This window comes from Lithobates pipiens, unplaced genomic scaffold, assembly GCF_037356315.1.
Source record: "Lithobates pipiens isolate NorthernLeopardFrog02 unplaced genomic scaffold, aLitPip1_a1.2 Scaffold_19, whole genome shotgun sequence".
In the NCBI taxonomy this organism is placed as follows: Eukaryota; Metazoa; Chordata; class Amphibia; order Anura; family Ranidae; genus Lithobates; species Lithobates pipiens.
This window is the reverse complement of record NW_027507764.1, coordinates 596,088,867-596,104,547: the sequence shown is the minus strand read 5'-3', so window position 1 is coordinate 596,104,547 and position 15,681 is coordinate 596,088,867. Positions and strand designations below refer to the sequence as shown.

Genomic DNA, 15,681 nt, shown 5'->3' with positions numbered 1-15,681 from the left:
TCACACCTGTCTCCTAGATGGAGCTCACACCTGTCTCCTAGATGGAGCTCACACCTGTATCCTGGATGGAGCTCACACCTGTCTCCTAGATGGAGCTCACACTTGTCTCCTAGATGGAGCTCACACCTGTCTCCTGGATGGAGCTCACACCTGTCTCCTGGATGGAGCTCACACCTGTCTCCTAGATGGAGCTCACACCTGTCTCCTGGATAGAGCTCACACCTGTCTCCTAGATGGAGCTCACACCTGTCTCCTAGATGGAGCTCACACCTGTCTCCTAGATGGAGCTCACACCTGTCTCCTGGATGGAGCTCACACCTGTCTCCTAGATGGAGCTCACACCTGTCTCCTAGATGGAGCTCACACCTGTCTCCTAGATGGAGCTCACACCTGTCTCCTAGATGGAGTCACACCTGTCTCCTAGATGGAGCTCACACCTGTCTTCTAGATGGAGCTCACACCTGTCTCCTAGTTGGAGCTCACATCTGTCTCCTGGATGGAGCTCACACCTGTCTCCTAGATGGAGCTCACACCTGTCTCCTAGATGGAGCTCACACCTGTCTCCTAGATGGAGCTCACACCTGTATCCTGGATGGAGCTCACACCTGTCTCCTAGATGGAGCTCACACCTGTCTCCTGGTTGGAGCTCACACCTGTCTCCTAGATGGAGCTCACACCTGTCTCCTAGATGGAGCTCACACCTGTATCCTGGATGGAGCTCACACCTGTCTCCTAGATGGAGCTCACACCTGTCTTCTAGATGGAGCTCACACCTCTCTCCTAGATGGAGCTCACACCTGTCTTCTAGATGGAGCTCACACCTGTCTTCTAGATGGAGCTCACACCTGTCTCCTAGTTGGAGCTCACATCTGTCTCCTGGATGGAGCTCACACCTGTCTCCTAGATGGAGCTCACACCTGTATCCTGGATGGAGCTCACACCTGTCTCCTAGATGGAGCTCACACCTGTCTTCTAGATGGAGCTCACACCTGTCTTCTAGATTGAGCTCACACCTGTCTCCTAGTTGGAGCTCACACCTGTCTCCTGGATGGAGTTCACACCTGTCTCCTGGATGGAGCTCACACCTGTCTCCTGGATGGAGCTCACACCTGTCTCCTGGATGGAGCTCACACCTGTCTCCTAGATGGAGCTCACACCTGTCTCCTGGATGGAGCTCACACCTGTCTCCTAGTTGGAGCTCACACCTTTCTCCTAGATGGAGCTCACACCTGTCTCCTGGATGGAGCTCACACCTGTCTCCTAGATGGAGCTCACACCTGTATCCTGGATGGAGCTCACACCTGTCTCCTAGATGGAGCTCACACCTGTCTTCTAGATGGAGCTCACACCTGTCTTCTAGATGGAGCTCACACCTGTCTCCTAGATGGAGCTCACACCTGTCTTCTAGATGGAGCTCACACCTGTCTTCTAGATGGAGCTCACACCTGTCTCCTAGTTGGAGCTCACATCTGTCTCCTGGATGGAGCTCACACCTGTCTCCTAGATGGAGCTCACACCTGTATCCTGGATGGAGCTCACACCTGTCTCCTGGATGGAGCTCACACCTGTCTCCTAGATGGAGCTCACACCTGTCTCCTAGATGGCGCTCACACCTGTCTCCTAGTTGGAGCTCACACCTGTCTCCTGGATGGAGCTCACACCTGTCTCCTAGTTGGAGCTCACACCTGTCTCCTGGATGGAGCTCACACCTGTCTCCTAGATGGAGCTCACACCTGTCTCCTAGATGGCGCTCACACCTGTCTCCTAGTTGGAGCTCACACCTGTCTCCTGGATGGAGCTCACACCTGTCTCCTGGATGGAGCTCACACCTGTCTCCTAGATGGAGCTCACGCCTGTCTCCTGGATGGAGCTCACGCCTGTCTCCTGGATGGAGCTCACGCCTGTCTCCTGGATGGAGCTCACGCCTGTCTCCTGGATGGAGCTTACGCCTGTCTCCTGGATGGAGCTCACGCCTGTCTCCTGGATGGAGCTCACACCTGTCTCCTAGTTGGAGCTCACACCTGTCTCCTGGATGGAGCTCACACCTGTCTCCTAGATGGAGCTCACGCCTGTCTCCTGGATGGAGCTCACGCCTGTCTCCTGGATGGAGCTCACGCCTGTCTCCTGGATGGAGCTCACGCCTGTCTCCTGGATGGAGCTCACGCCTGTCTCCTAGTTGGAGCTCCATTGATGATGAGGTCACATTGGTCCGGCATTGATGATGAGGTCACATCGGTCCGGCATTGATGATGAGGTCACATCGGTCCGGCATTGATGATGAGGTCACATCGGTCCGGCATTGATGATGAGGTCACATCGGTCCGGCATTGATGATGAGGTCACATCGGTCCGGCATTGATGATGAGGTCACATCGGTCCGGCATTGATGATGAGGTCACATCGGTCCGGCATTGATGATGAGGTCACATAGGTCTGGCATTGATGATGAGGTCACATCGGTCCAGCATTGATGATGAGGTCCCATCGGTCCGGCATTGATGAGGATGACGTGTTGATGGATCTCTGTAGCCTCTGGTTGATGAGTCCCACCACATCCCTCCTGTGTGGACGGAGCTCTTATTGTCCATTAATCCGTCTCTTCCGAGGCGCTCCATTACATCTCATTATGTATTCGGAGAAGTGATGTTCTGAACACGCTGAGTGGTGAAGGTCGGGGGGGGGGGGGTGAGGATTGCGAAAATGGCAAATTGTATCTTCTTTGTGTGTCGGATCCAGAGTGCTGACACGGCATACGCCCCGATTATATGGACATCGAGTCCCCGGAGGGAGGACACATGGGAGGCCTTCCTATTGGTCATACAATCTTCTGAAATACAGTGCCTTGAAAAAGTATTCATACCCCCTGACATTCCCCACATGTTGTCATGTTACAACCAAAAACATAAATGTATTTTATTGGGATTTTATGTGATGGAGCAACACAAAGTGTCACATAATTGTGAAGTGGAAGGAAAATGATACAAATAAATATGTGAAAAGTGTGGGGGAGGGGCATTTGTATGGCGCCCCCCGGAGTCAATACTTTGTAGAACCCCCTTTCTCTCCAATTACAGCTGCAAGAGATTTCCCCCGGGGGGCGCTTTCTGACCCAGGAACCATAATTAGAGTGTGAGCTCAGCTGGTCGAGGGATGGTGGTTGAACCGCTGCTCCCCCCCCCCCGCAGAGCTGCACAGCACGCGGCGCGGTGTAGAGTCGGATCTGCTGACAGCGCAGAGGCCGCCGCCCGCCTCCCCTGCTCCCTCCGCTTCCTGCAATTATGGCGTCTGTTGTTCTCCTCCCGCCGGGGAGTCCAATCCGCTCCTCTTATAGATCGTCTGAGGATCGCCGAGCATAAAACACAACAAAAGACCCCAAAATACCCGCCAATTACACAAAAATAAAGACGGCGAGGAGCCGCGCCGCGCTCATTAAATTCTGCGATTTCCCGGCTAGAAAATGTTCATAAATATTTGGCCGGTTGCTATGCAGATTATCAGAAAGCTCGGCGATAATTCGGAGGAAGGAGGCGAGTGCGAGCTTAGGAGGCGGGGGGAGGTTACACACGGCCGCCGCTGTCTGTGTCCCCCCCCCCCCCATCGGCCAATCAGGCGCTCGTTTTCATCCTTACATACTGAATTCCAGGAAGGTGGAGGACACAACTCATCTGTGTGTCAGTTATTTAATACAAACAGCGTGATACCTGAATGTAAGCTGTACAGCAGAGCTTAGACTGGGGAGGGAGAAGCAGCGCAAGGAGCCAATCCATTCAGGAAGCAATGCTGATAGGAGGAGAGAGCAGAGTGACAGAGAAATGAGTTCCCCGTTGTGCTGCTTCTCCTCTCTACGTCCAATAGCAGGTTGGGGGAGGGTCCAGTGTGACCTGGGCTTTGAGGAAAAGAGTTGACTGAGGACATCTAGTGGCAGAACAAAGTACTGCTGGGGAAGTTTCTGGGTTGAAGGTGAATATTGCAGCAAAACGTGATCTTTTATTGGGATATTCCAGTCCACTCCAGAGCATGCTGGTACTTGTGGTTCTCTCACTAAACATGCAGAGCATGATGGTACTTGTAGTTCTCTCACTAAACATGCAGAGCATGATGGTACTTGTAGTTCTCTCACTAAACATGCAGAGCATGCTGGTACTTGTAGTTCTCTCGTTATATAAATGATGAATGGGGATGGGGACAGTGACTGTGCTGGGGCTTGTAGTGCTCCCACTACTTACTATGCAGAGCATGCTGGATGATTGGTTGATGCTGGGAGGTGTAGTGCCTCAGTCATACATCATACAATAATGTATATTACTGTATAGGTGATGCTGGGAGTTGTAGTCCTTCAGTCTTACATCCTACAATAATGTATATTCCTGTATAGGTGATGCTGGGAGTTGTAGTCCTTCAGTCCTACATCATACAATAATGTATATTCCTGTATAGGTGATGCTGGGAGTAGTAGTCCTTCAGTCCTTTATCATACAATCAATATTCCTGTATAGGTGATGCTGGGAGTTGTAGTCCTTCAGTCCTTTATCATACAATGTATATTCCTGTAAAGGTGATGCTGGGAATTGTAGTCCTTCAGTCCTGAATCATACAATAATGTATATTCCTGTATAGGTGATGCTGGGAATTGTAGTCCTTCAGTCCTGAATCATACAATAATGTATATTCCTGTATAGGTGATGCTGGGAGTAGTAGTCCTTCAGTCCTTTATCATACAATCAATATTCCTGTATAGGTGATGCTGGGAATTGTAGTCCTTCAGTCCTGAATCATACAATAATGTATATTGCTGTATAGGTGATTCTGGGAGTTGTAGTCCTCCAGTCTTACATCCTACAATGTATATTCCTGTATAGATGATGCTGGGAGTTATAGTCCTTCAGTCCTTTATCATACAATAATGTATATTCCTGTATAGGTGATACTGGGAGTTGTAGTCCCTCACCCGGACACCATCCATTCCTGGCTCAGGGTGACAGGCGGTTGTACGTGGGAGGGAGTACGGGGGAGATAATCCCTTGTATTGGATCTCAGCTTCTAATACCGTTCTGCTTGATTGGTTTATCTGATAATCTGCGCCGCGCTTTCCCTTTTCCTGGCTAAATCCCGACACGTGTACGCCTCTCATAGTGTATACAGTATGTGACAAAAGTAAGTACACCCCTCAGTGACATTTCTTCTCTCTTTTCATGTGACAACACTGAAGAAATGACACTTGTCTACAATGTAAAGTAGTGAGTGTACAGCTTGTATAACAGTGTCAATTTCCTGTCCCCTCAAAATAACTCAACACACAGCCATTAATGTCTAAACTGCTGGCAACAAAAGTCAGTACACCCCTAAGTGAAAATCTCCATACTGGCCCCAAAGTGTCAATATTTTGTGTGGCCGCCATTATTTTCCAGCACTGCCTTCACTCTCTTGGGCATGGAGGTCACCAGAGCTTCACAGGTTGGCACTGCCACTATCCGAAGCAACGAAAACACGTTTAACAAATTTTTCAGAATATTCGTGAATTCGAAAATCCGGAAATTAAAAAAAATCCGAAAATCCAAAAATTTCGAAATTCGATAATCCAGAAACTCGAAAATTGGAAAATCCAAAAATAAAGGAAACTTCAAAAGAAAAAGAAAATGAGTGAATCAGAAATAATAACTAATAATAACTATTAAATTATAGGGATTGGAATTTCCTTTCAAATTTGGCTGTTAGGAAATGTAACGAAGAAGAATTTATATGAAGTTACGAATTTTAAGAAATAACGAATGCCGTATCTAAACGGAATGGAATGTAACGAATTAATAATAAACAATAATAATAAAAAACTTTTTATTATTATTAATTAATTCCGTTCCATTTGTTTAGATGCGCCATTCGTTATTTCGGATAATTCGTAACTTCAGATAAATTTGTATTCGTTATGTTCAGTAACAGACAAATTTGAAAAGGAAATTCCAATACCTATCATTTAATAGTTAGTTATTATTTCGAATTTCAGAATTTTGGATTTTCAATTATTTGAATTTCCAAATTTTCAAAATTCCAGGTTTCAGATTTTTCAAATTTCCTAATTTTCTCATTTCCAGATTTTCCAATCTTCTAATTTCCGAAGTTACGAATTTTGGATTTTCGAATTTACGAATTTATGAATTTCGATCATGACGAATAAAATTAAAAAACGAAAAAAAAGCTTTGTGTGTCTTTCTTAGAAGAAGATAAATGAAATATCGGGGGAATTCTTGCCGCCTGTCTCTGAATTTTTCCTTTTTTTTTTCCCCTCCTAGGCCGGAAGTTCATCATCGCCAACGCCCGCGTGGAGAACTGCGCCGTGATTTACTGCAACGATGGCTTCTGCTCCATGTGCGGCTACACCAGGGCGGAGGTCATGCAGCGGCCCTGCACCTGCGACTTCCTGTACGGCCCGCGTACCACCTCCAGCGCCGTGTCCCAGATCGCTCAGGCCCTGGTGGGATCCGAGGAGCGTAAGGTGGAGATCTCCTTCTACCGCAAAGACGGTGAGTGCGCCAAGTTACTGTTCCTCTATCCCAGCCATTATCAACCAGGGTACCGTGGAACCCTAGGGTTCCTCCAGAGGTAGCTAAGGGTTCCTTGAGCTGTGGCTGATTTACCTCCTATTTGATGGTGCCTACTGAGCCAATGCCACTCGGAGGAGCCAGTGCTATGACACCAGTGATCTTTATATCTCTCTGTAAGGGGGCTATTCTTACACTGACCATCAAAGTAAGGGGCATTGTTCCCACTGACCCCCAATGGATAGGTTTTGATCAGGGGTTCCCAGAGACTTGAAAATAATTTTAAGGGTTCCCTTGGGCTAAAAAGGTTGAGAAAGGCTGCTCTATCCGATCGTGTCTCCAGAATCTGAGGGGCCCCACGCTGTACAGGGTCAGACGGGGATGGAGTGGATCAATGCTGATATTTTGTTGTTACCTTGTTGTTTTTTTATTACTATTAGGCAGAATAGGCTGGTGCCTAGGGCCACCGAGACACTGAGGTAATCAGGGCGATCCATTGGGAAGTGTGAGGGGCCCCATATTGTACGAGGTCAGTGTAGGGGACAGAGATAACTGTTGGGATCAGAAGTAGGCAGAGCACAGGAGGCATGTAATGGTAGGACACGGGGGTTTGTAATGGTGAAGACCGGGGGGTATGTAATGGTGAAGACCGGGGGGTATGTAATGGTGAAGACCGGGGGGTATGTAATGGTGGAGCACAGGGGGTATGTAATGGTGAAGCATGGGGGGTATGCGATGGCGGAGCACGGGGAGGTATGTAATGGTGGAGCACAAGGGGTATGTAATGGTGGAGCACAGGGGGTATGCAATGGTGAAGCATGGGGGTATGTAATGGCAGAGCACGGGGGGTATGTAATGGTGAAGAATGAGAGGGTATGTGATGGTGAAGCACGGGGTGTATGTAATGGTGTATCACAGGGGGTATATAATGGTGGAGCACAGGGGGTATATAATGGTGGAGCATAGGGGGTATGTAATGGTGGCGCACAGGGGGTATATAATGGTGGAGCACAGGGGGTATGTAATGGTGTAGCACAGGGGGGTATGTAATGGTGTAGCACAGGGGGTATATAATGGTGTAGCACAGGGGGGTATGTAATGGTGTAGCACAGGGTGTATATAATGGTGTAGCACAGGGGGTATATAATGGTGTAGCACAGGGGGTATATAATGGTGTAGCACAGGGGGTATATAATGGTGGAGCACGGGGGGGTATATAATGGTGTAGCACAGGGGGGTATGTAATGGTGTAGCACAGGGGGTATATAATGGTGTATCACAGGGGGTATATAATGGTGTAGCACAGGGGGTATATAATGATGGAGCACGGGGGGGTATATAATGGTGTAGCACAGGGGGGTATGTAATGGTGGAGCACAGGGGGTATATAATGGTGTAGAACAGGGGGTATATAATGGTAGAGCACAGGGGGTATATAATGGTGGAGCCAGGGCCGTTTTTAAGGCAGGGCAAAAAGGGCAGCTGCCCTGGGCCCTGTCATTGTTGTGGGGCCCAAAGCAGCTGCTTCATACTTGCCAACTATCCTGGTTTAAATTCCCTCGCCTAGTCCTGTGCTGTGTCCTGATATCTCAGTGTGAGGTGCTGCTACTAATGCTGCCCAGCTCTGCCCTATTGTTGTGTACAGATCACTCACCTTCAGACTCTGTGTTTACATGTAAATAACCGGCATTCATATGTAAATAGGGGCAGCCAGTGGCATTTATATGTATATAATGCCCCCCTGAGGTCATATCCACAGTAATCTCTTGCAACCAATCAACAAGCAGAAATCATGTGCTGTAACCTCTAGCAACTAATCAGTGAGCCATAATGTGTGCTGTAAACTCTAGCAACCAGTCAGTGAGCGGTAATGATACACTGTAACCTCTGGCAACCAATCGCAATGGCTGCCCGATCTGATTCAGTAAACTTATTTTGAGTCTAGCTGCTATTTATTGTATGTCTCAGAGCAGGAGGAGAGCAAAAGTGCATGGGGGGGGGCAAGAAAAGTTTTGCCCAGGGTCCAATCAATATTAAAGGCGGCCCTGGGTGGAGCACAGGGGGTATATAATGGTGGAGCAAAGGGGGGTATGTAATGGTGGAGCACAGGGGGTATGTAATGGTGGAGCACAGGGGGTATGTAATGGTGGAGCACAGGGGGTATGTAATGGTGGAGCACAGGGGGTATATAATGGTGGAGCACAGGGGGGTATGTAATGGTGGAGCACAGGGGGTATGTAATGGTGGAGCACAGGGGGTATATAATGGTGGAGCACAGGGGGTATATAATGGTGTAGCACAGGGGGTATGTAATGGTGGAGCACAGGGGGTATGTAATGGTGGAGCACAGGGGGTATGTAATGGTGGAGCACAGGGGGGTATGTAATGGTGGAGAAAAGGGGGTATATAATGGTGGAGCACAGGGGGTTATATAATGGTGGAGCACAGGGGGTATATAATGGTGTAGCACAGGGGGTATATAATGGAGGAGCACAGGGGGTATATAATAGTGGAGCACAGGGGGTATATAATGGTGGAGCACAGGGGGTATATAATGGTGTAGCACAGGGGGTATATAATGGTGGAGCACAGGGGGGTATATAATGGTGTAGCACAGGGGGTATATAATGGTGGAGCACAGGGGGTATATAATGGTGGAGCACAGGGGATATATAATGGTGGAGCACAGGGGGTATATAATGGTGTAGCACAGGGGGTATATAATGGTGTAGCACAGGGGGTATATAATGGTGGAGTACAGGGGGTATATAATGGTGGAGCACAGGGGGTATATAATGGTGGAGCACAGGGGGTATATAATGGTGGAGCACAGGGGGTATATAATGGTGGAGCACAGGGGGTATATAATGGTGGAGCACAGGGGGGTATGTAATGGTGGAGCACAGGGGATATGTAATGGTGGAGCACAGGGGGGTATGTAATGGTGGAGCACAGGGGGTATGTAATGGTGGAGCACAGGGGGTATATAATGGTGTAGCACAGGGGGTATATAATGGTGGAGCACAGGGGGTATATAATGGTGGAGCACAGGGGGTATATAATGGTGGAGCACAGGGTGGTATGTAATGGTGGAGCACAGGGGGTATATAATGGTGGAGCACAGGGTGGTATATAATGGTGGAGCACAGGGGGTATATAATGGTGGAGCACAGGGGGTATATAATGGTGGAGCACAGGGGGTATATAATGGTGGAGCACAGGGGGTATATAATGGTGGAGCACAGGGGGTATATAATGGTGGAGCACAGGGGGTATATAATGGTGGAGCACAGGGGGTATATAATGGTGGAGCACAGGGGGTATATAATGGTGGAGCACAGGGTGGTATGTAATGGTGGAGCACAGGGGGTATGTAATGGTGGAGCACAGGGGGTATATAATGGTGGAGCACAGGGGATATATAATGGTGGAGCACAGGGGGTATATAATGGTGGAGCACAGGGGGTATGTAATGGTGGAGCACAGGGGGTATATAATGGTGGAGCACAGGGGGTATATAATGGTGGAGCACAGGGGGTATGATGATATGACAATGTTGCCCGCAATGTTTTACGTCCCTCACAATCCACCAATGAGGATCCTGATAAGGTGCTTTGAACTGATCGGATTCCTGTTCAGGGAGGTCATAGGTGAAGGTAGAACCCCCAGACTTCCATACTGTCCTCTAAGGGAGGTCCAGCTCTGTCCAGTTCCTGGTGCCCAATTGTAGAACCTCATGAAATATGAAGGTCCTGCAGAGGAGAACCCAGTCCTCAATACTCCGTATTTCTGGTATGTGGTGGCCATCAAGGCTTATTATCATTTTAACATCTGGACTACCAATAGTGGGTTATAGTGGGTTGGCAGTTCTCCCGTACCCGGCCCCCGCTCGGTGTGGAGGTTGGATGTCACCATATTGATGGGGTCTGGGAGTGGGGGTCCCTTTCCCACCCGACTAGTGAGAGGAGCCGCATCAGGAGCTCTGGGGGCCGTACATTACTGGCAGGTGGAAGTGTCTGTAAACCCAACATAAGATGCCACAAAGTAGATGGAACAAAATGCCACCCAAAAGGCCAACAACATTGAGAAATCTGCCAGGCCAGCCACCCACTGCTGATTGGTCCAAGTAGCACATCGTCCTTTTCTCAAAGGGCTCATCTATTTAGTATTTAGCCTGTGTTCTTGATGAGGAGGGCAGGAGTAGCCAGCAGGGCCATACTTGTGATGGTCTTCAGACTGGAGTGTAGACAACATGGAAGCCCAGGTCCTAGGGATGGCACAATTACTATGTTCTGGTCCAGACTGGCCTGGATGTTAAGAAACATCAATGACCCAATGACCTTGCAGGCTACTCTAGCAAAGAGCCAGTGATATCCCGGGGACATGTAGAGGACCCACATTGGTGGGGTGACCACAATGGAAAGGTCTGTGATCGATGATTAAAGTGTCCGCTGTCATGAGGATCATTCTCCACTCACCCCAGGAACCTACTGCAGTTGCTGCTAAGACCCCCCCCCCCCCCCCCCCCGCAGGTTATTAATTAGGAAAGATGGACAGAGATGAAAAAGTCTCAACATGTTGGGATCTATGACTCCTATCACCCTTTGGGATATATGGGATGTATGGAGTTTTTTGGGGGTTAAAGTGTGTTGGGTTTATCCATTACAGCTATCCATTGCACACAATGTAATTCCATCCTCCAGGAGTATCCGGGGAGGTATCTGAGGAGGTACCCGGGGAGGTATCTAAGGAGGTATCTGAGGAGGAGTTCAGGGAGGTATTTGAGGAGGTTCCCAGGGAGGTATCTTGAGAGGTATCTGAGGAGGTATCCAGTGAGGTTTCTGCAGAGGTATATGAGGAGGTATCCAAGGAGGTATTTGGGGAGAAATCTGAGAAGGTGCTGGGAAGGTATCTGAGGAGGTGTCCAGGAGTTATTTGAGGAGGTGTCAAGGAGGTATCTGAGGTGGTGTCTGGGGGGGGGGGGGGTATCAGAGGTGGTGTCCAGGGGGGGTATCTGATATCTGAGGTGGTGTCCAGGGGGGTATCTGAGGAGGTATCCAGGGAGGTAAATGAGGAGGTGTCCAGGGAGGTGTCTGGGGAGGTATCTGGGGAGGTATGTAAGGAAGGTTCCAGGGAGGTATCTGGGAAGGTATCTAAGGAGGCATCCAGGGAGGCATCTGGGGAGGTATCTAAGGAGGCATCCAGGGAGGCATCTGGGGAGGTATCTAAGTAGGCATCCAGGAGGTATCTGGGGAGGTATCTAAGGAGGCATCCAGGGAGGCATCTGGGGAGGTATCTAAGGAGGCATCCAGGGAGGCATCTGGGGAGGTATCTAAGGAGGCATCCAGGGAGGCATCTGGGGAGGTATCTAAGGAGGCATCCAGGGAGGCATCTGGGGAGGTATCTAAGGAGGCATCCAGGGAGGTATCTGGGGAGGTATCTAAGGAGGTATCTGGAGAGGTATCCCTGTCTGATACTCACCTCTGAATGTTTGACCTCTGCAGGCCGTGAAGCGGCTGTTCTTTTGGATCATTATATAAATCCTTTCACAGATCAGAAGGGACAGATGCGGCCGGATCTCCACATAACATAGGGCACCTGGAGGTCATGTGAGGCCACCAAATACTCACATGGGGAATATACCGGAGTTCTCATGTCAGATCCCGTCCATCACACTGCTTCCCAAGGCGCCAAGATTATACTCATGGAAACCGCAGCCTTCTCGCCAACCCATGAGATGGGGGTCATCTCTTACATCTGGGACACCTCTGGCTCTGGGGTTACTTTTGTTATTGGGGTCACCTCTCACTCTGGGGTCACCTTTAATATTGGGTGTCTCCTCTGGCAGTATGGTCACCTCTCACTCTGGGGTCACCTCTGATATCAGGGTCCATTCTGACTCTGGGGTCACCTCTGATATCAGGGTCCATTCTGACTCTGGGGTCACCTCTGATATCAGGGTCCATTCTGACTCTGGGGTCACCTCTGATATCAGGGTCCATTCTGACTCTGGGGTCACCTCTATTATTTAGGTCTCCTCTGACATTGAGTTTAGCTCTTACATTGGGGTCACTTGTGGCATTCTTTCCCTATGTAGAGTTCAGCAGGTGGATCAATGATGAGATGAGATGAGTTTGCAGCGTGGAGTCCTGGGCTCAGCTCTCTGGGGTTCTGTGTTCTGTGTGTTGTGTGTGTTGTGTGTGTATGGGGATTTGTGTGGCTCTAATCTCCTTCCAATAATAACATTTCACAGATTTATCTGTTTATTGCGAGAGAATTACCGGCAGGGCAGAGTGACCTTCATCACCGGGCACATAATGTCACTCGGAGGAGACACCGGGCCCCATCCACTCATATACCGCCAGATTATTACACCGACCATTCTGTTATATTGTTGTCACGTTGTTTCAGGTGTCTTCATATTATTATACAAGGATTACTTTGTTTCCAGGGTCTTCATAATGTTCTTCTGGTGGTGAGTGGTTTCCTTGCCCCCTCCCCTGTGCTGTGCTCCCGGCTCCGTGTTGTAGAGTGCGGTGTAATGGCGGTGTAATGGCGGTGTGATGGCGTCTCAGAGGACAGTTGTTGGAGAAGACGGTGGTTGGGATAACGATTGGATGCCAATGTCACCTGACTGCGCCCTTTATGTTGTGCTCGGTGTACATTTCCCAGGCCCATGTAAAGAAGCCCTCCGCAGAAGACACCCGATACCGCTTTCCCTGCCAGGCCGTGCCGTATCCATTGCAGACCCCAGAGGACTCTGGGAAGGAGTCAGCCGGCACTAATGAGCCTGCAGACTGCATTGCAGAGATCTATGGAGAGCCGTCCAGGCCGGGGGATCAGAGCGGTAATTGGATGTGGTTGGAGGATGTGGAAGGACGAGCTGGAGGATGGATCGATCTCTTAAGACTTATTTATACCGACTCCCTGGGCGCGTCATGTGACTGGCGCCACGCTGCCCGCCCACCCACCCGGGCCTGTGACATCTGGGGGGACAAATGTTTTATTAGTGGCGACACTTTCTAGCACTGCTGTGAAATGATATCTGCTGATGGATTAACACCATAAACTCCATACATCCCTCGTGTCCCTCAAGGAGATCCAGCTAGAGCAAGTGACAGGGTCTCTTTAAAATCCACCCGACCAAGTTAAATTTTCCTTTATACCTCCCCCACAGCATCTTCTTCCATCACCGCCCAGTGCTGCCCTCCCTCCGTGGTGGAGGGCCTGAGCCTAGGCTCACATGATGGAGGGGCGATCTCATGGCGCCATGTAAGCTCTGACACCAACCCACACCGGGAATTTTCCCGCAGCTGTAGTGTAGCAAGGAAGTTGAGAATATGGTGGTTGGAGGTGGGCTTTAAGGTGACCCTGACACTGTGACCTGAATGGGCGAGATGACAGGTTCTCTTTAAAGTGACTGAAACTCTCACAACGTTGGCCAACGGCTTCACAAATGAGAATACGTATTTAAAGCATCTATAAAAAGCATTCCCTCCCTATGAAGCTTTCATGTTTTATTGTCACATAGTGGCTAGCGCCATCCAGTGGCCATCTAGGCTATCTGGCTATCATAGAAAATGGTCGAAGCTCCTCAGCTCCATCTAATGGCCAGAATGAGGTATTTTCCCCTGTCACATATTCGATCTGCAGACGGTATAGCCAGAGGACGTTCAAATTTTGCCCCATTGGCACAGAACATATTTCCATGCAGTTTCGATGGATGAACGGCTATGCTAATGTAGACAACCCTTAACGTCTAAGTGGAAACAGATTTCGGTAAAGTGATTTTATTTCATTACAATGGAAAATAAAGCACAAAATGACTGACTGCATAAGTATACACCCCCACCTTCCAGTCAGTAGGCTTGGCATACACTGCTCAGTGTACACTACCAGGTGACGGGATGAATGGCCTTCTGAGTGTTATGCCAGGCAGGCATGGCTGACCAAGAAGGCCAAAGATCCTGAACAAGGAAGAAGACCGGGCAAGGGAGCTTGCAGATGCGGCATCGCTGGAGTGGAGGTGAGTAGTGTTCCACTTCATGATGATATGCAGTATTTGGCTGATGCCGAATAGAAGAGTTTAGTCTGATATCCAAAAAAAAAGTAATTTTGGTCTCATTGAATCACAGAACCGTCTTCCAATTGACTTCAGATTCTTCCATGTAGCTAGAATGTTATGTGAGATTTAGTTGACAGTTCTGTATTAGTTCCTTTGTCACTCGACCATAAAGTTACAATTGGGAAACAGTGGATGTATTCGTAGTCTCTCTAACCTCAGTCACTGAGGCCTGTAAGTTCCACGCTAGTCTCCTTCTTGGTGGTCTCCTTAATTATTTTCCTTCTCTTAGCCTCCCTGACTGGTCTCCTGGTGGCCTTCTATGCTAGTCTCCTTCTGGTGTCCTCCCTCTCTAGTCTCCTTGTGGCCTTCCACACTAGCCTCCTTCTGGTGGTTTCACCAAATCGTCTCCTGGTGGCCCTCCTCAATAGTCTCCTTCTGGTGACCTCCCACACTAGTCTCCTTCTGGTGACCTCCTCCACTATTCTCCTTCTGGTGACCTCCTCCACTATTCTCCTTCTGGTGACCTCCTCCACTATTCTCCTTCTGGTGACCTCCTCCACTATTCTCCTTCTGGTGACCTCCAACATTAGTTTCCTTCTGGTGACCTCCTCCACTATTCTCCTTCTGGTGGCCTTTCACACTTGTCTCTTACTAGTGGCCTCCCTCACTATTCTCCTTCTGGTGGCCTCCCTCACTAGTATCCCTCTGGCATCCACACTAGTCTACTTCTGTTGGCTACCCTCACTAGTCTCCTGGTGGCCTTCTACACTTGTCTCCTTCTGGTGTCCTCCCTCTCTAGTCTCCTTGTGGCCTTTCACACTAGCCTCTTACTGGTGGTTTCCCCAAATCGTCTCCTGGTCGCCTTCCACATTAGTCTCCTTCTGGCAGCCTCCCTTACTAGTCTTTCGGTGACCTCCCACACTAGTCTCCTTCTGATGGCCTTCCTCACTATTCTCCTTCTGATGGCCTTCCTCACTATTCTCCTTCTGATGGCCTTCCTCACTATTCTCCTTCTGATGGCCTTTCACACTAGGTTCTTTCTGATGGCCTCCCTCACTAGTCTCCTGGTGGTCTTCCAAA

At 49.2% G+C, this 15,681-nt stretch overlaps 1 protein-coding gene across 3 annotated transcripts in view; it reads left to right on the top strand.

Moving 5' to 3' along the window:
* Positions 1-15,681, top strand: part of KCNH2 (potassium voltage-gated channel subfamily H member 2) — a 289,789-nt gene that overhangs the window by 19,620 nt on the left and 254,488 nt on the right. For all 3 annotated transcript variants that reach the window (XM_077493653.1, XM_077493655.1, XM_077493654.1), the window contains exon 2: positions 6,288-6,518. In XM_077493653.1, coding sequence (XP_077349779.1) covers positions 6,288-6,518 — 231 coding nt within the window. The remainder of the gene's footprint in view (positions 1-6,287; positions 6,519-15,681) is intronic.